The following is a 15,850-nucleotide window of genomic DNA, read 5'->3' on the forward strand; positions in this document are numbered from 1 at the left end:
TTGTAATGAGTTTTAAAGGTCCGACCTGAAGTTTGAGGGCTGCCAGAGTAGATTAATGTCTGATGGGAGTTCATCTTCCCAAGATAACCACCAAGGAGCTCTGACAGTAGGTAGGTACAGTCGTATTATTCCCTACTCCTTGATTTATCTTCATGTTGCCTTTCAGGACAGTACGGAGTGTACCTCACAAAACAAATGTGGTATGTATTGATCTTAAATGAATTTTTTGTTTTTGCCTTATTACAAAAGTGGTTGAATTATGAGAGTATTTTGGAACAAATGTAGTAAATGAATTTTGGGAGGGCTTGAAAATAGTTTTGATTTTTTTTTGCATTTTTATATAGTAATAATAATAATAATAAAGTCCTTTATTTTTAAAATTAAGAAGTATAAATGCAGACAAAGTACAATTGCGACAATTCCAAAGTTTCCTTTTATTTTTTGTTTTATTTTTTGCTTGAATGCAAAATGAATGTTTATAAGTATGTCAGTGTGCAGGACGGTGTACCTAATGAATTGTCCAGCGAGTTGCGGCTACTTTGTGCGGCCACTGGGGGTCCTCAGGCCTTATTTCGCAAAACACACACACACAGTGTTGACGCATCTCCATTCATTTGCTCTTGTAAACGCAGCAGACGGTTGAAATTCTTTCGAGTGGAACATTTGTGTCACTTTTTTCGTCTTTTTTTGTTTATGTGTGTGCGTTCCCTCACCATTTCTTTCGTGCGTGCGTGTGCGTGCATGCGCGTGCGTGAGGGTTGCAGCTGAGAGCATGCACGGCGACGACGAGCGGTACCGAAACTCTACAACAACAGCAACAAAATGGACCGGTCGGCATCACTTATTTCAGCGATGCACTTTGTATTCACTGCTACTGCTGCTGCTACTGCTCGGCGTGGACGTGACGTGGAGCGCTTCTGGTGAGCCTTTTTATTATTTGCTCCACGTGTCATCCGTATCTTGAAGAATAAGTACAAGTTGAAATGATCAAATGTAAAAACTTGTTTTTTAAAAGGACGGGTTTTCATTGTGGATTTGCTGCTTTTGCTTTGCCACGAACCAAAAAGTCCGAGTGAGTGGAACCAGATGTGCATGAAAAAAAAAAAAAAGGGGGGGGGTGAGGTGTGCGTGGATTGTGGTTTTGTGTGCGTTGGGGAGTTTAGCTTCATCATGGGCAAAATTTGGCCCGGTTTAAATATATTGACTAAAACAACGGTATTCTGAAATAGCTTATTGTTTCAAGAGTCCGATATTCGTTGTATTAATTAAGCCCCTGCTCTCACAATTGGTGTTTTAAATTGTATTTTATTTCATGTTTTTATTTATGTTGTGTTCCTTCAGCTCACTAATATTTTTAAATAAATCCAAACAATTGGTAGAACTACCAATGGCTTCTTGTAGTGTGGCCACTGGGTGGCAGTACTGCGGACACAAAGAAGAGTTTAACAACTCTGCAAACCGCACCAACTTTAATCGTTTTTCACAGAGGATAAAGAATATATGCCTGCGAGTATGCCTTGTTAGTGGCCCCATCTGTCTTAATTTCAAACTTGTGGCATTTGAGCAGAAAATATCGCCAACCTCAACTGCTACAGCTGTGATTCATCCGAGCAAAAACAATTTCGGTAATTTTACGTCATCTATTATTGTGTGCTATGTGGCTTTTTGGGAGCTGATTTGAGTGTGACTTGTCATTTCTAGCCCCCCCACCCCTACGGCCACACGTGACCTTCACTTCTGGTTACATTAACTCATGTGTGATTGACGGCTTTATTGGAGCACGAAATCAATCATTTCATGACAAGTTACAAGCCCCCAACCACAGTGAGTGATGATGCTAGTATTGCATCCTTCCCCACAGTGATGCTGTCATTAAAATGCCTATCAAAAGGTTTTATATGATGAAACAATTGAGGAAAAAAAGAAATAAATGTAATTTAATTCTATCACCAAAAAATGTCTTACGCTAAATGTAATTTTAGTCGCCCAGCACAAATTGTCAGGGTCACAATGATGAGCTATTTCGGTATAGCCTTCATAAGCTTTGACAATAGGGAGAAAAACGTGCGGCGTCATCAAGTCAACCAACCGGCGTGTTCTTGTGGCTGAAAAGAGGATTTGGCTCTGAAAGCTAATTGTTACTGGGAGCTAAAACCACAGCGGCCAGCCGGCCCACTAAATCACATGCCATCCTCACAATAGGATTCGGGTTCCGTTGGGCCTCCCTGCGGTAACGCTTCCGCGTCGCCGTACGACTCGGCCCGCATCACACCTTGGGAGTAGGGAGTGGAGGAAGATTCACATCCAGTTTAACTTTGAGCCAAAAGTTCTCCCAGTCACCATTCCTTTCCTCGGCCGAGGCCAAGAAAGAGCGACGTTCCCGGAAGCCTCAAAGACGCTCGCTCGACAACAGTTTAGATGTTGCCTGACAAACGGGACGTGCGGCCGTGACTCATTGCAGCTGCTTTCTGTAATTCTTCAACAACTAACAAGAAGTTTTTCTTGTTTCATTTGCACAGCCTGCCCTAAAAGACTTTTTTTTTTTTTTATTCCTTGTGTAGCGCTTTTCTGGTTGCTCAGTATTTCATCATCTGTTCGACTTTTTTTTAATTTTATTGTTTTCCTGCTCTCACCCCCTCGAATTCCCCCCTCCCCAAACTCGTCCCAAACTTCTGCTCACAGTGTTCTTGGGAGTATTAAGTGTTTGACAATTATATATTCGTTTCTTTCTTGTAGTCTTGCCACATTGCTCTCTTGAGATTTTTTGTCCGGAATTACTTTGTCAGCTGCGATGCCTTCCTTTTTGACAAGTGCTTGCCTGTCCCATTAAACGCAGGTATGCTTCAAACATGCAGGTATACTGAACACATTGGCAACAGAGTTGTGCATTTTGTCATTGTGTGGGCGGCGCTTACCACAAACCTTTTCCTATTTACCCAAAAAAGACAGAATTAAAGTGTTAGAAAATGTGTCCCAACGTGGAGTATGCATTTGCATATTATGTCTGTCTACTCGTGTTGCTTCACCGTTGGTTATACTCATTAGCACGTCTATAGCCTTTTCCATGATGCGCTTGCATTAAGATAATGTTGTGTCGTTGTTTGAAAAATATAATGCACCATTCTCTATGTTTGGATCCTAGACATGAAACTGAATTTAATAGTGGTCCTGAAATGATTCGCCTCACCAAATTCAGATGAGTTACAAAAGATGAAAGGAAAGCGGACCTATTCGCCCATTTGCTTGTTTCCCACAGGCTGCCTTTACGGTGCGACTTTATTGTCTCGAGAGGAGGCTAATTGGGGGGCTTCAGAGGGGCTTCAGAGGGGAATGTCTTACAAACAAGTAACTGGCTCAGCGGTGATGGTTCCCATGCTTCCTCACTTCCTGGCCTCTCGCAGGAGCCCGCTGAGTCGGAATGCCGAGGGTCACACGTTGGTCGTCTTTTCACAGCCTTGGCTCCTGTAGGCTGTATTTGAGCAGAGTTTGGAATATGTGGACGATATTTTAGAAAAAAAAAAAAATTCTCCCCCTTCTTCGGTCCTGTCTGTGCTGCCCACACAAACACGCAGTCGTGGAGTCACGGTGGCTTCGACTTCACGCCAAAACCAAAATTGTAAAGAGGAGGAAAAAAAAAAAAAGGGAGAGAAAAAAAAACAACTTCAAAATGTGAGTACATGAGCTTTGTTTGGCGCCATCATAAAACAAAGGGCATTAGGTTCAACAGGTGCATTCTGTCTAATGGCCGGTAGGAGGAGACAGTCGGATGTACATCCAGTATATATGTGTGAACTGCAAATATGCTCACGTGTGTTTTGCACTTCCCACCACTGCATGTCAGCGTTTTATTTCTTCTTTCAGCGGGGGCTGCTTTCCACTTGCCAATTATTGGATAAATTGATCCCTCCGGCAGCTCACATGGAATGTTCTCATCTACCGTATTGACTTGTGGCTTCCCTCCACAGCGCCTCCGGACTCCGATGACTTTGCCTTCTTCCACGAGGGCATCCAAGGCTGCCTGGGGGTGCGCGGGCGCTCCCTGGTGGTGTCCGCGTCGTGCCAGGAGGCCGGCCAGCGCTGGAAATGGGTGTCCCTTGGTCGCCTCTTCAATTTGGGTTCCGCGATGTGCCTGGGCGTAACCGCCGGCAACGACACCGCCTCACTCTCCTCCGGGCTGGGACGCACACCTCTGAGCGTGTACACGTGCGACCGCCAGCCCCCCATGGTGAGCTGGACCTGGACCTGCGACCAAGTGCTGGAGGATCTCAGCAAGTACGGGCTCTTGCCGTCGATCTCCAACGTGTCCATGCCGTCCACGTCTAGCTTCAAATGGAAAGTGTACGGTGAAAAGCAGGACCTGTGCGCTAAAACGTATCGTGGTACGTAAACTACAAAGTCCAAGCCGCAACACAAAACAGCTTTTCCTCTCATTTGTTCACATTCTAAAACTTCAAATCAAACCCATGTGTCTTCTCCGTCATGTTTACATGCTCAATTTAAAGTGTCAGACGTGCGCGGGATGTTAGTCAGACGAGGAAGAATGACAGTCAGTGTCGGAGCCCTGAGGAAATCTTTGCACTCGCTTGCTCTCGCTAAAAATGTCTGTCCTACTTTTCGGGCTTTCAAGTGCGTTCTCCCCCCCCCCCTCTTGCCCTTTTCCTCACACTGTGATGAAAAATGTGTGTGCACGGGAAAAAAAGCTCTGTTGATATCTTACACTGTATTCATTATGGTCATACGTTTCAGTTATCATCTTCTTCTCTTGCTCCTCAGAGATCTACACTATCCAGGGCAACTCCAACGGGCGCCCGTGCCACCTGCCCTTCCTGTATGACGACCAATGGTTTCACAACTGCACCAGCATTGGGCGAGAGGACGGCCACCTGTGGTGCGCCACAACTTCCGACTACGGCGAAGACGAAAGCTGGGGCTTCTGTCCCGTCAACAGTGAGTTACTGATGAGTGGGGGGCAAAAAATTATATTTAGCAGACTTTCCATTTTTGTTTGAATTAATTGGTATCTTTCGACCATATAGACGGCGACTGCGAGGTCTTCTGGGACATTGACCCACTGACGGACAGCTGCTACCAATTCAACAACGAGGCCGAGCTGTCGTGGAACGAGGCCCGCATCAGTTGCAAGCAGCAGGGAGCCGACCTGCTCAGCGTCACCAAGCTGCACGAGCAGACCTACATCAATGGTTTGTTTACAACTTTGGACCTCTCTACGCACAAATGACATCAAGGAAAGTGGGGGGGGACAACCCCCAACCCAGACTCCGACTGAGGCTACTCAGATGACTCAGAGTCTCCGGACCTCCACCCATTTATGAGCACCAGTGAAATTCCAGCAACCCAGTCTGTGACACATACAATCCTTGATCCTAAATCTGTTCCGTTCTTCTTTTCAAAGGCCTGTTGACCAGCTACAGCGCCGCCTTTTGGCTTGGCCTCAATGACCTGGACATCAACACCGGCTGGCAGTGGGCCGACTCGTCACCACTCAATTACCTCAACTGGGAGCAAGGTTAGCCCGTGGACAAAGCTTTTCACCCTATTTGTAAACAATAGGCACCGAGATACCAAAAAATCTCTCCGCAGATCAACCAAACCACGAAGACGAGGAGAACTGCGTTGTGATCAGGACCGAGTCGTCGGGTCGCTGGCAAAACCGTCCTTGTTCCGAAACTCTTCCATACGTCTGCAAGAAGAGGCCCAACGCCACTCTGGATCCTTTTACTACTGGTCAGACCGCAAGCAGGTTCAGAATAAGTTCCAGAACACGAATGGCATCACGTCTCTGGTGTCCCAGCAGACTCATGGGCGGACGATGAGAAGTACGAGTGCCAAGTGGGATGGCAAGCCTTCCAGGCGGGCTGCTACAAGGTGGTGCCGGAAAAAGCCGAATGGGACGCGGGGCTGAAGGCTTGCCAGAAGATGGAAGCCAACCTGGCTAGCATTCACACGCTGCCCGAGATGGAGTTCATCGTTCGCAACATCAAGAAAGGTCAGTCTGCCATTTTATTTTTCATTATAAAACCCTTATACTTGATTCAAATATTTTAGCCCTTTTGTGAAAGCAGTATATATTTGAAATAAAGTTCAGTTTAATTGAGTTGCCCTTAAGTCTTTATTAACATTTTGAGGGTTTTTCTTTTCTACCAGTTAACCAATGAAGTCATTTTTGTTTGTCAGATATATTGATGTTATTGTCATTGTTCAACTGTCACTTTGGAATGTTGGGCATTCCGCTCTCTGGTTGCCACGGTAACCACACATCCCCACATTTCCTCTCATCCTCTGTTCTGAACTCAAAATGTACTCCTCCGTCCAAACTTTCTGCGTTTCATTAAAATTCCCTTCGAGTGCCACATCGCTGTTTCTGAATGTGTGTGTGTGTTCAGAAACGGAGCAGCTGTGGCTCGGCCTCCACGACATTGCCATGCAGATGGACTTCCACTGGAGTGATCACACCCCCGTCACCTTCACCCACTGGCATCCGTACGAACCCAACAACTTCCGCAACACTCAAGAAGACTGCGTGTCCATGTGGGGAACCGTGAGTGACCCCCACCACCCCCTCCTCCTCCAAAACCATCATCCCCTTGCTTATACCATTCCTCACATTTGTGTGTCTAAATACACTCAGCAGCTATGTGTGTGTGTGTGTCGCTTCCACGCGCAGGAGGGCCGCTGGGACGACAGTCCGTGTAACCTGACTCTACCCGCCATCTGCAAGAAGGCCGCTACCAAAAGAGAAGGAAAATCTCAGCATCAAGACTGCAAACAAGTACGAGACTCAACTTCCTGTTTAAAACGCATTTTACGGCAACAGACCATATTTGATATCTCTGACTGTGAAATAGTACAGATGCATATCAATCAATTAGATTATGGTGGAAATATTCATTTCATTTCAATGTGGGTGCAACTTGAAGCAACAAATCTAATAATTAACTCAACGTCGCAATAAGGTTGGTTAGAGAAAAAAAAAATTGTAAGTGCTTGCTAGGTTACATGTGTTGCTGCACTGTTTGTGTTCAAATATCATTTGCTTCAGGGGTTATAACATCTTGATGATTCATGCTAATTGTTACCTTGTTTATGGCATTTTGCCTTGAGTTTTAGCATTAAGCTAGCGGAAGGCAAAGTTGTGTGGGAGTGACAATAAATACGCAAATCGTTCCCAACACACACTGGCTTCAATGTATAGCATACCTGCGGCCATGTCTATAAATTTCCAATTGGTCCTTTCATTTTTGTCTGCAGCTACTGACAATCTGCAGGCCCGTCGAGAGCCTGATTCTTGTTATACGTGTTCCAGCTGTTCGTTCAGCTTTGACCCCCCCCCCTCGCCCAGACTGACTTTTAGGGTATACGTTCTAAAGTGACCCTTATACACAGTCAGTGAGGACAGCGGGAATACAGTGTGTGAATCAAATCCCACGTTGGAGGAATTCACGCAGACATCTGTGTTTGATTTGGCATCCCCGTAATCACGTCCACATGTGTGGCCCATATACAACGCTCCCGTCGCTCACTTAACGGGCTTGAAATAGTCCATGTCGAGCGCATTTCTCGGAAGCGTGTTCGGCACCTAAGCAGAAAATATAGCACAAGTGGGCAATATATCATAACTTTTCTTTTTTTTCTCCCTTAAACTGGGTCTTTCGTGTATTCGTTTTGTCTTTATTTTTATATAATTTTAGCTCATAAAATAATAGTTAATTTATTTATTGTAAACAAATTTTATTTTATGAAGTGATAATTAAATAATTCTGATTAGATGAAATATTGATACTATGTTTAAAGAAATAATGATCATTTGATTAAACAATTGGTTATTTAATGATGATTAAATAAATTATACAAATATACAGTTAAAACTGAATTGCATTATTTCCCAGGATGAGGGGAGTTTATTTGAGGGTGTCGGGGTGGGCGTCAGGGCTGGTCATGTGACAGGAGTTCACCCGCGGCCTAGTTTGTCTCCAGCTGAGCCCAACATGTGAAACAACAAGTGAAAACGCCACGTGATGGTTAAGATAACAAAGCTGTCCTCACTGTTTGTTGCTATTCTCTGAGCCCATCGCAGCAGCATGACACAAATAATGAAGTCGCTTGATATTTCCTTATAAAGCGCCAGAATTCCTTTTGAACAATAAGTTCATTCCCCAAAAAGCAAAATTGAGTCCCCGTCAACGCATTTAGTGGTCAGAAGGTGGCGCTGTGATAAAATATGCAGCACTTCCTTTACAATACTTCCTGTTGTAAATTAAAAGAAAATAAAGTGTTGCATGGAAGTAGAATGTTTTCAGGCATTTGAGGAGAAGTAAAAGACTTGATGACTTTTCAAGACAAATCCCTCATGCAGAGAAAATATAATCTGTGTTGCCTGGAAGAGACATTTGGAATTTGAAGCTTTTTCCGGGACAATTCACCTAATAAAAGTGTCAATTTATCAGACAGCGATTTTATCAGTTATATTTGAAAGTTGAATGTTTGTTTGGTTTATTTTGTTGTGTGAATTAAAAATAACACATCAATGGAAATGCCATAGACTGGCTCAAAAAAAAAAAAGCATCTATGAGCTGTTGTTATAACTCTTCGATATTTGAACACAACCAGTGCAGCAACACATACAGACAGACATAACAATCCTCACAGGCTTATATTCTTTCTTCTTTACAAAGCGTGACTAATATTACTGCGTCTTTATTAGCTTGATGCTCATCTAGTGGTGAAATTAGGCATTACATTTCACAAGAGCTGCACGATTACGACGAGAGACACGAAGAATGCGGCGTCGCAGCCTGAAAGGTTTTGAGGTTTGCATGCAGATGCTAAAAAGAGGCGGTGGTTTTTGCTTTTTGGATTTTGCGCACTAGCGTGAAGAAGAATCATCTGGCTCACCCCCGATGACCCCTCGACTCTGGCTGGATGATGCGCCTGCGTGCGTTCACCACAGCAATAACAGTTTTTGTTTTTAGCATAACAATTGGTATTGTTTTTATATTCCAAAATAGGAGAGTTTTATTTTTGGTCACTTTTGTACAGCATTGTATTCAGTTGTAATGTCTACCCCCCCCTCTTAGGGCTGGAAGTGGCACAGTCCATCTTGCTACTGGGTGTCAGAGGATCTGTTGACGTTCGACGAGGCTAGGAAGTCATGCGAGGAAAATAAAGCTTCGCTCCTAACGATCACCAACAGGTAAATAACCACAAAATCATCAGTAAACTTTTGGTGACTCCTCCCCCTCCCCCTAATGTGCTTTGAAATCACCCTCCCAAGGTTTGAGCAGGCCTTCGCCAACAGTCTGGTGTTTGGTCGTTCCGTTGATTCCTTCTGGATCGGCCTGCACGACCAAGGCAGCCCCGGCTTGTTCCACTGGCAGAGCGGGGACCGAGTGTCCTACACCAACTGGAACCGAGACCAGCCGAGTAGGTCACGCCTTTGTGGTGAAGGCCGAGGACACGCCTCTCACCGTGTCCTTCCTATCTTCCAGTCAGCGTCCAAGGAGGCTGCGTCTCCATGGCGACCGGTTCGACAACCGGGCTTTGGGAGGTGAGAGAGTGCGCATCGTCCAAGGCCAAATACATCTGCCGCCAGAACCGGGATGCCACCCTGAGCCCCGAGCCCTCTCTTCCCGCTGCTCAGCCCACGCCCAGCCTCACTGGGTCCTGCCCCAACGGCTGGAAGAGCAATAGCAACATGCGCTACTGTTATAAGGTAGTCACCCGTCTTTGAAATGAACAAACATGGCTATTGCTAGCTCCCACGCTGTAAAAAGTGATGCATGTTGCATGTCCAGGTCTTTCACTGGGACAAGGAGCAGAGGCTGAGCTGGCTGCAGGCTCACTTGTACTGCCGTACACACGGCGCCGACCTGCTTAGCATCGCCAGCCCAGACGAGGAGCATTTTGTTCTTCAAGTTCTGCACGAGACCTTTGGGTTTGTGGACCATGATGATGATGATGATGATGAAGATGATGGTGGTGATGATGTCATTGTGACCCACAGGGAGTCTGAGGAACACGATCAGCACTGGTTTTGGATCGGTCTGAACCGCAGGAACCCGATGGAAAGCAGCAGCTGGAAGTGGAGTGATGGGCAGGCTGTGAGTGTCAGGCTTTTGAAATATATATATTTTTTTCAAATATAATAAACCTGAATCGATAATGCTGAAACCGGATCACTAGGTCACGTACCAGAACTTTGGCCGTTACTACTACAACGTCCGACAGTGCGCTGCAGCAGATCTGGGCTCCATGACCTGGCTGGCCATGCACTGTGAATCGCCTCTGGACTGGATCTGCAAAATCCCTCGAGGTACAACCACAAGGTGTATTTTTATACGGCTCTATCTTGATTCTTCTTTGTTTTCCGTGCTTTTAGGCAGCGTTGAGAAGCAACCAGAAGGTCAGTGTTTTTTTTTTTTTTGTATTAAGTGACCTCGCAGCACATGAAAATCTTACAGCGTCTTATTCGCTCGGTTAGGCGCCACTTCGCTGGAATGGATCAGCTTTCAGGAGGCCGAATATAAGTTTTTCGACAGCCGCACCACGTGGGACCAGGCCCAGAGAATTTGCTCGTGGGATCAGTCAGCCCTGGCTTCGGTTCACTCGGCGCAGGAGGAAAAATTCCTGGCCAGCACGCTCAACCAGGCAAAGAAAAACACAACTAAAATGTTCAATGGAATTGTCATAACATCACAAAATGATGTTTTCATTTCTTTTTTATTTTTTTTTTATTTTTAGATGGGAAAGGTGGAGGCTGATAACTGGTGGTTGGGACTTCACACTTTCAATGACGACGGGCGTTTCCGCTGGTCCGACCACTCTGTGCTCAACTACGTGTCCTGGGCTGCCGACAGGCCACGCCCCCTCAGTCGCGACCGCAGATGCGTGCACTTAATCGCTAGCAAAGGTGAGACGAGTTTCATCGTTGAGACTTTCTATTATACGTACAGTGAAAATATAAATCGTGTTCGACAGGCGAGTGGGCTGAGCAGAAATGTGACTCGGACCTATCGTACATCTGCAAGAGGGTGAACGTCACCGGCACCGCCCCCCCGACGCCATCGTCTCCACACCCTCCCTCGGGTTGTCCTGAAGGTTGGACCTCGTATCAGCGCAAGGTACACAAATAAATGATATAATTTTTTTTACTTTGGAAAATACACACATTTTCAAAATATTCGTGATATATTTGCTGGTGCAAGCTAGCGTAGCTTTCAAGCCAATTAGCCTTACTAAATATGATGCGAAATGATCCTTGCTAGTGTTTTCGAGTGTTTGAGCTGAAGTCCCAGCACGTCACGTGGTCTGCGTCCAAAATCAAATGTGAGCTGCAAGGTGGCGTCCTGGCCGTCATTTCCAATAATTTGGAGCAAGGTAAAGACGCTTTGCTTGTTATGGTATCGTAACATTTAATCATACGTTCTCCTCTTCGCAGCCTTCGTCACGACCCTGCTGTCCAACGTCACCGTCGACCTGTGGCTCGGCCTCAAATCTGACCCCAAAGGTCACTTCCAGTGGGCGCAGCCGGGTCTGCTCAGCTACACCAACTGGGCTCCGGGACAGCCGGTCGACAACAACGGGCCGCATCACGACAAGAACCCGGTACTGGCCGTGATGGACATGTTCTCCGATTCCCCCCCCCCCCCCCCCCCCGGTTTTGACGATCTCGTTGTGTCCTACCAGGGAAACTGCGTGGCCGCAATTCACGGCAACCCACAGAAGCACAAGGGCATGTGGGCCTCACGGGCTTGCGAGACGGAAAGTATCGGCTACCTTTGTCAGAGGCAACAAGGTGTGCAAATTATTTTTGAAATATGAACATTTTTAATCCAATGTGACACGATGCCACCTTTTTGTTCAGATCCAGGCATGCCCGCGGCACCTACCCTGATTCCCACCACCTTGTCCAAACACTTGGATCTGGGCGGCATCACCTACCAGGTGGTGCAGAAACGACTGAACTGGACCGCCGCCCTTCACCTGTGCAACGCCTTAAACAAGACTTTGGCGGCGCCGAAAAATCCCGTCCAGCAGGCGTATCTGACGTTGCTCATCAACAGCTTGCGGAAACCGGCGTGGATCGGTCTCTACAACTATGAGGTGAGGCCATCACGATATGCACACGATCTTCGGTCGGTCAAAACGTACAGAACCAACAATGGATGGGAAAGTCCATTTTTGCATCCACAGGGCCGAAGCTTCACCTGGCTGGGCGAGGAAGACTTGCCCTATTCCAACTGGGTGGACGGGGAGCCCAAACCGTTGTCAGGCTGCGGTCACATGACCACCTCCGGCCTGTGGACCAGGACCTCCTGCGAGGCCAAACTGGATGCTGCCATCTGTCAAATTAGCGGTGAGTAACAATCTTATGAGGTAACATCTTCAGCATTCTTACAGTCACTTTATTAGGGACACCTTCACTATTCAACCCAAGTATGGAGGCATTGAAATGTTGTTGTTTATCAAAATAGATGCGCCAGAGACTCACAAGTGGCTCTACCCGGGGAGTTGCCCACGCACTGTAGGCGACTGGGCATGGGTGTCCTTCAGGAACCACTGTTACGCCTTCAACCTGCAAAGACTCAAACTGCAGCAGGACGCACTCTTGTCCTGCCAGAAAGGTCGGGACGACCTTTTTGTCTCACACAGGCTTCCTTTCCCTGCTGTAATATATTTATTCTATTTTTATTTTTTTTTTGCTTCTTCTCAGTCGGCGCCGAGCTTCTCACCATCTTGGACGAAGCGGAGAACGCATTTGTGTGGGAGCACATCCAGAGCTCGGCCGAGCAGGCCCACGGAGCTTGGCTGGGAGTTAGCGTCAGAGGTCCCAAATGACTTTTTCCACCTTTTTCTTCGCTCCGGATCAATGTCAATGCTTTCATTACAGTTCTCTTACATAACCATGAAAGCAAATGTCTGTGAAGTTAATTTAAGACGTTTTTTTCGGGGCGACATTTTTTTTGGACACAAATTGAGTGCGTGTTGTTATTTAGGTGGAAGTCTGGTGTGGAGCAAGGAGACAGAGATGTCATACACCAACTGGGAGGCTCACGACGTGGCCTTCTCTGTGCTCTCGCCCAACTCCTGCTTCTGGATCCAGAGCAACAGCGGCCTTTGGAAGCCCGGATCGTGCCGGAACCGAACGCACGGGGTCATCTGCAAGCGGCCCAGAAGTAAGCGCCCATTTTGCTTTTAATGACATCATCAAACGAAACATCCATTTCCTTTTTTGCAGTGGTGGAGTCCTCCACCGAGTTGCTGAGCGGCGACCACCTGCCCACGCTAATCGTGGTGCTGGTGACGGTAGTGGTGCTGATGGTTCTGATCGTGGGCGTCATCTACCTGTACCGGCGGCGCGGCGGAGTGGGCGTGCGGGGCTCCTACGACGGCGCCCGCTACAGCCGTACGCATTCGAGCCAGGGCGACCAGGTGGAGAAGAACATCCTGGTATCGGACATGGAGCTCAACGAGCAGCCCGAGTAGTCCCTCGACATTTCAGACTGGGCCAGACTGCACCAAAACCGGTATTTTGTGAAGCCAAAAATAATCCTGAGAAAAATAATCCACCCCCCCCCAAAAAGTAAAAAGCTGTGTAGAGCACAGCGGCGTCTGAATTTTCTACATTTTTCAAAGTGTTCCTAAGTGTGTCTGTGACATGCTTTTTTCAAACGACACCAAGGATTAACAGTTACAGCACATATTTTTTTACCGAACAAATGAAATCAGACTTTTTTTTTTTTTTTTTTGTCAATGCAAATGAAGAATAAATGACTTGGAAGCTTTTTTCGAAGAATACTCAAAGCTACTCGCTCCTTTGATGCCAAATTTTCTTTTTCTCCTCATTTAAAACCAAGACAAGCCAAGTTGTCGAAAACTGTGATGTCATCATCCCCATCCCGCCTCCTTCCCTTTGGACACGTCAGCATCCGAAGGAGGAGGAGGTGTCCAAATTTCCAGTGACGTGACCTCCTGCTCTGTTCTTGCACTTTTCTTTGATTTCCAAGTGTTGCTATGAGTTTTTTACACTCCCGCCATACCCCCACCTGGAGCTGAGTAAGCAATTTCTCCCCCCTTATACACAGCACCCCAGGTCCACACTTGGTCACGGCTATTTTTGTTTTTCTTCTCTTTCTGTGTGGCTTAGGTCAACAGATTTAAAGACTTTCACGGTTCTTTTGCAGTTTCTTTTGGGACATTTGCCAACAACCGCCCCTGCAGCACGAGCCCCAACCCCTGACACTGACTACAACCTCACAAAAGAAGGTTTTGAATGATTTTGCCATCTTCTTCCCACCTTATAATACTTAAAACAGTGTTTTGAAACCCTACCCTCCACCTCTAGACCTTACTTTGAAACCCTGAGCCAGACTTGAAAGTCTTCATTTGAAGCCCAACTTTGAAACCCAAACCCTGGTGTGACCACATCCAGCCCCTGATTTGAAACCCTACTTTGAAAAGCCTAACCCAGACTAAAAACCCGAATACAAAATTAAATGTTGAAAGTGTAAGGACCCTAATTTGGTTCCCTGACACAATTTTGAAGCCCTTATTTTGGAGCCCATCGCTGTCATGGAACCCTCACCTTGACTCGCAGCCCTACTTTCAACCCTAACCCTTTTTTGAAATCCTACTCTGAAACCTTAACTCAGACTTAAACCCCTAATTTGAAGCCCTACTCCGAAACCAAGTGACTGATTTGTTTCTTTGTCATTTTTTTTCTTCTTCTCTGCCTTCGTGGCGGTCTTTTTCTTTTTTTTGCTTCAAGATATTTGGAGACTTTTCCACTTCTTTTGTTTTGTGTGTGCGTGCGTGTGTTGCCAACAATTGAGATCCCCCTCCCAACACCAATGTAAATACCACAGTGTTGTTTTTACCCCCCAAAAGTAGATTTAGGATCATTTCCCCGTCTTCCCCCGCCTGCAGGATTTTTTTTTTTTTGTGCTGCTGGAGGTGTGTGCGTGAATGCGTGTGTGTGCATGCGTTGTCTCCAGCTGTGGAATGTTGAGTCGGCAAGAAGAGCCCAGTGGCACGTCTGGAACCAATCAGAGAAGAGAAAAGTTAAGTGGGTGGGATGGTGGGGGTGCTTGGGCTAAGGGACGTGAGGGGGTGAAAAAAGGAGGCAAAGCAGTGGAGGTGAAGAAGGGATCAAGCGAGGAGAGGAGAGGAGAGGGGGAGGTGAAGGCACGTAGGAAGGGGTTGACCGCCCTCTGGGGACCGTTTGCTGTACTGCAGTTAGGTTGCGAGCCATCAAAGTGTTGCGCAATAATAACGCGTGTGCATGTCAGTAGACTTTAGTGTGTGCCTGTTACAATTTCTCATTCCTTCATTAAGTCTGTCAATCAGGCCACGTGGTCCCCCTGTGAATATGACCAGAAGTGTCCTTTTTTGTATGAAATTAGTAAAAAGATATATATGTTCTCTGACGTTTTGTTTCCATTATTTATAACACTAATTGCAAGAACACAGCCTTACTATAAATTGTCATTAAAAAAATCTTACTACTGATTTACATGGTCATTTTCCCCCCAAAAAAGCCTAACTATATATGTCTTTAAAAAACTAAAAAGCATTACTATACATGGACATTTTTTCTCCAATAATAATCATGAAATATGACCATATTCATTGACAAGTGAAAAAGCGCTTCAAGAAATAAATATTTAAAGTGAGTGTTACACCTAAACTAGTGTAAACGAGTGTGAAACCTGAAAATAGTTTATTCAAAAAATTTATCAGTGAAGCAAAATTATATTCATCTTGAAAAAACTTTTCATACTAGTATGTTTATTTTGAAAACTACATCTTCTAATTTTCAAGTTTGAAGCTCAAC

At 45.9% G+C, this 15,850-nt stretch overlaps 1 protein-coding gene across 2 annotated transcripts; it reads left to right on the forward strand.

Moving 5' to 3' along the window:
• The first annotated feature begins 18 nt into the window (after positions 1 to 18).
• On the forward strand, positions 19 to 15,443 carry mrc2 (mannose receptor, C-type 2). Of its 2 annotated transcripts, XM_085933272.1 has the most exons (30): positions 19 to 110; positions 167 to 200; positions 765 to 920; positions 3,966 to 4,379; positions 4,774 to 4,947; positions 5,037 to 5,201; positions 5,414 to 5,527; positions 5,602 to 5,745; positions 5,813 to 6,007; positions 6,405 to 6,559; positions 6,686 to 6,790; positions 9,096 to 9,211; positions 9,293 to 9,441; positions 9,507 to 9,730; positions 9,813 to 9,952; positions 10,022 to 10,118; positions 10,201 to 10,330; positions 10,397 to 10,420; positions 10,499 to 10,665; positions 10,759 to 10,927; positions 10,996 to 11,138; positions 11,283 to 11,394; positions 11,456 to 11,622; positions 11,704 to 11,812; positions 11,882 to 12,120; positions 12,211 to 12,373; positions 12,492 to 12,641; positions 12,731 to 12,844; positions 13,014 to 13,193; positions 13,256 to 15,443. In XM_085933272.1, the coding sequence occupies exons 3-30, from the start codon at positions 773 to 775 to the stop codon at positions 13,501 to 13,503; spliced, it is 4,455 nt and encodes a 1,484-aa protein (XP_085789398.1). In that variant the 5' UTR covers positions 19 to 110; positions 167 to 200; positions 765 to 772; the 3' UTR covers positions 13,504 to 15,443. The 2 variants fall into 2 exon arrangements, with proteins under 2 accessions (XP_085789398.1, XP_085789399.1); XM_085933273.1 differs by lacking the exons at positions 19 to 110; positions 167 to 200 and having other exon boundaries at positions 411 to 920; positions 5,816 to 6,007.
• Positions 15,444 to 15,850: the final 407 nt, after the last annotated feature.

The sequence above is a fragment of the Syngnathus leptorhynchus genome, chromosome 16, assembly GCF_054491065.1.
Source record: "Syngnathus leptorhynchus isolate UIUO chromosome 16, UIUO_Slep, whole genome shotgun sequence".
NCBI lineage: Eukaryota > Metazoa > Chordata > Actinopteri > Syngnathiformes > Syngnathidae > Syngnathus > Syngnathus leptorhynchus.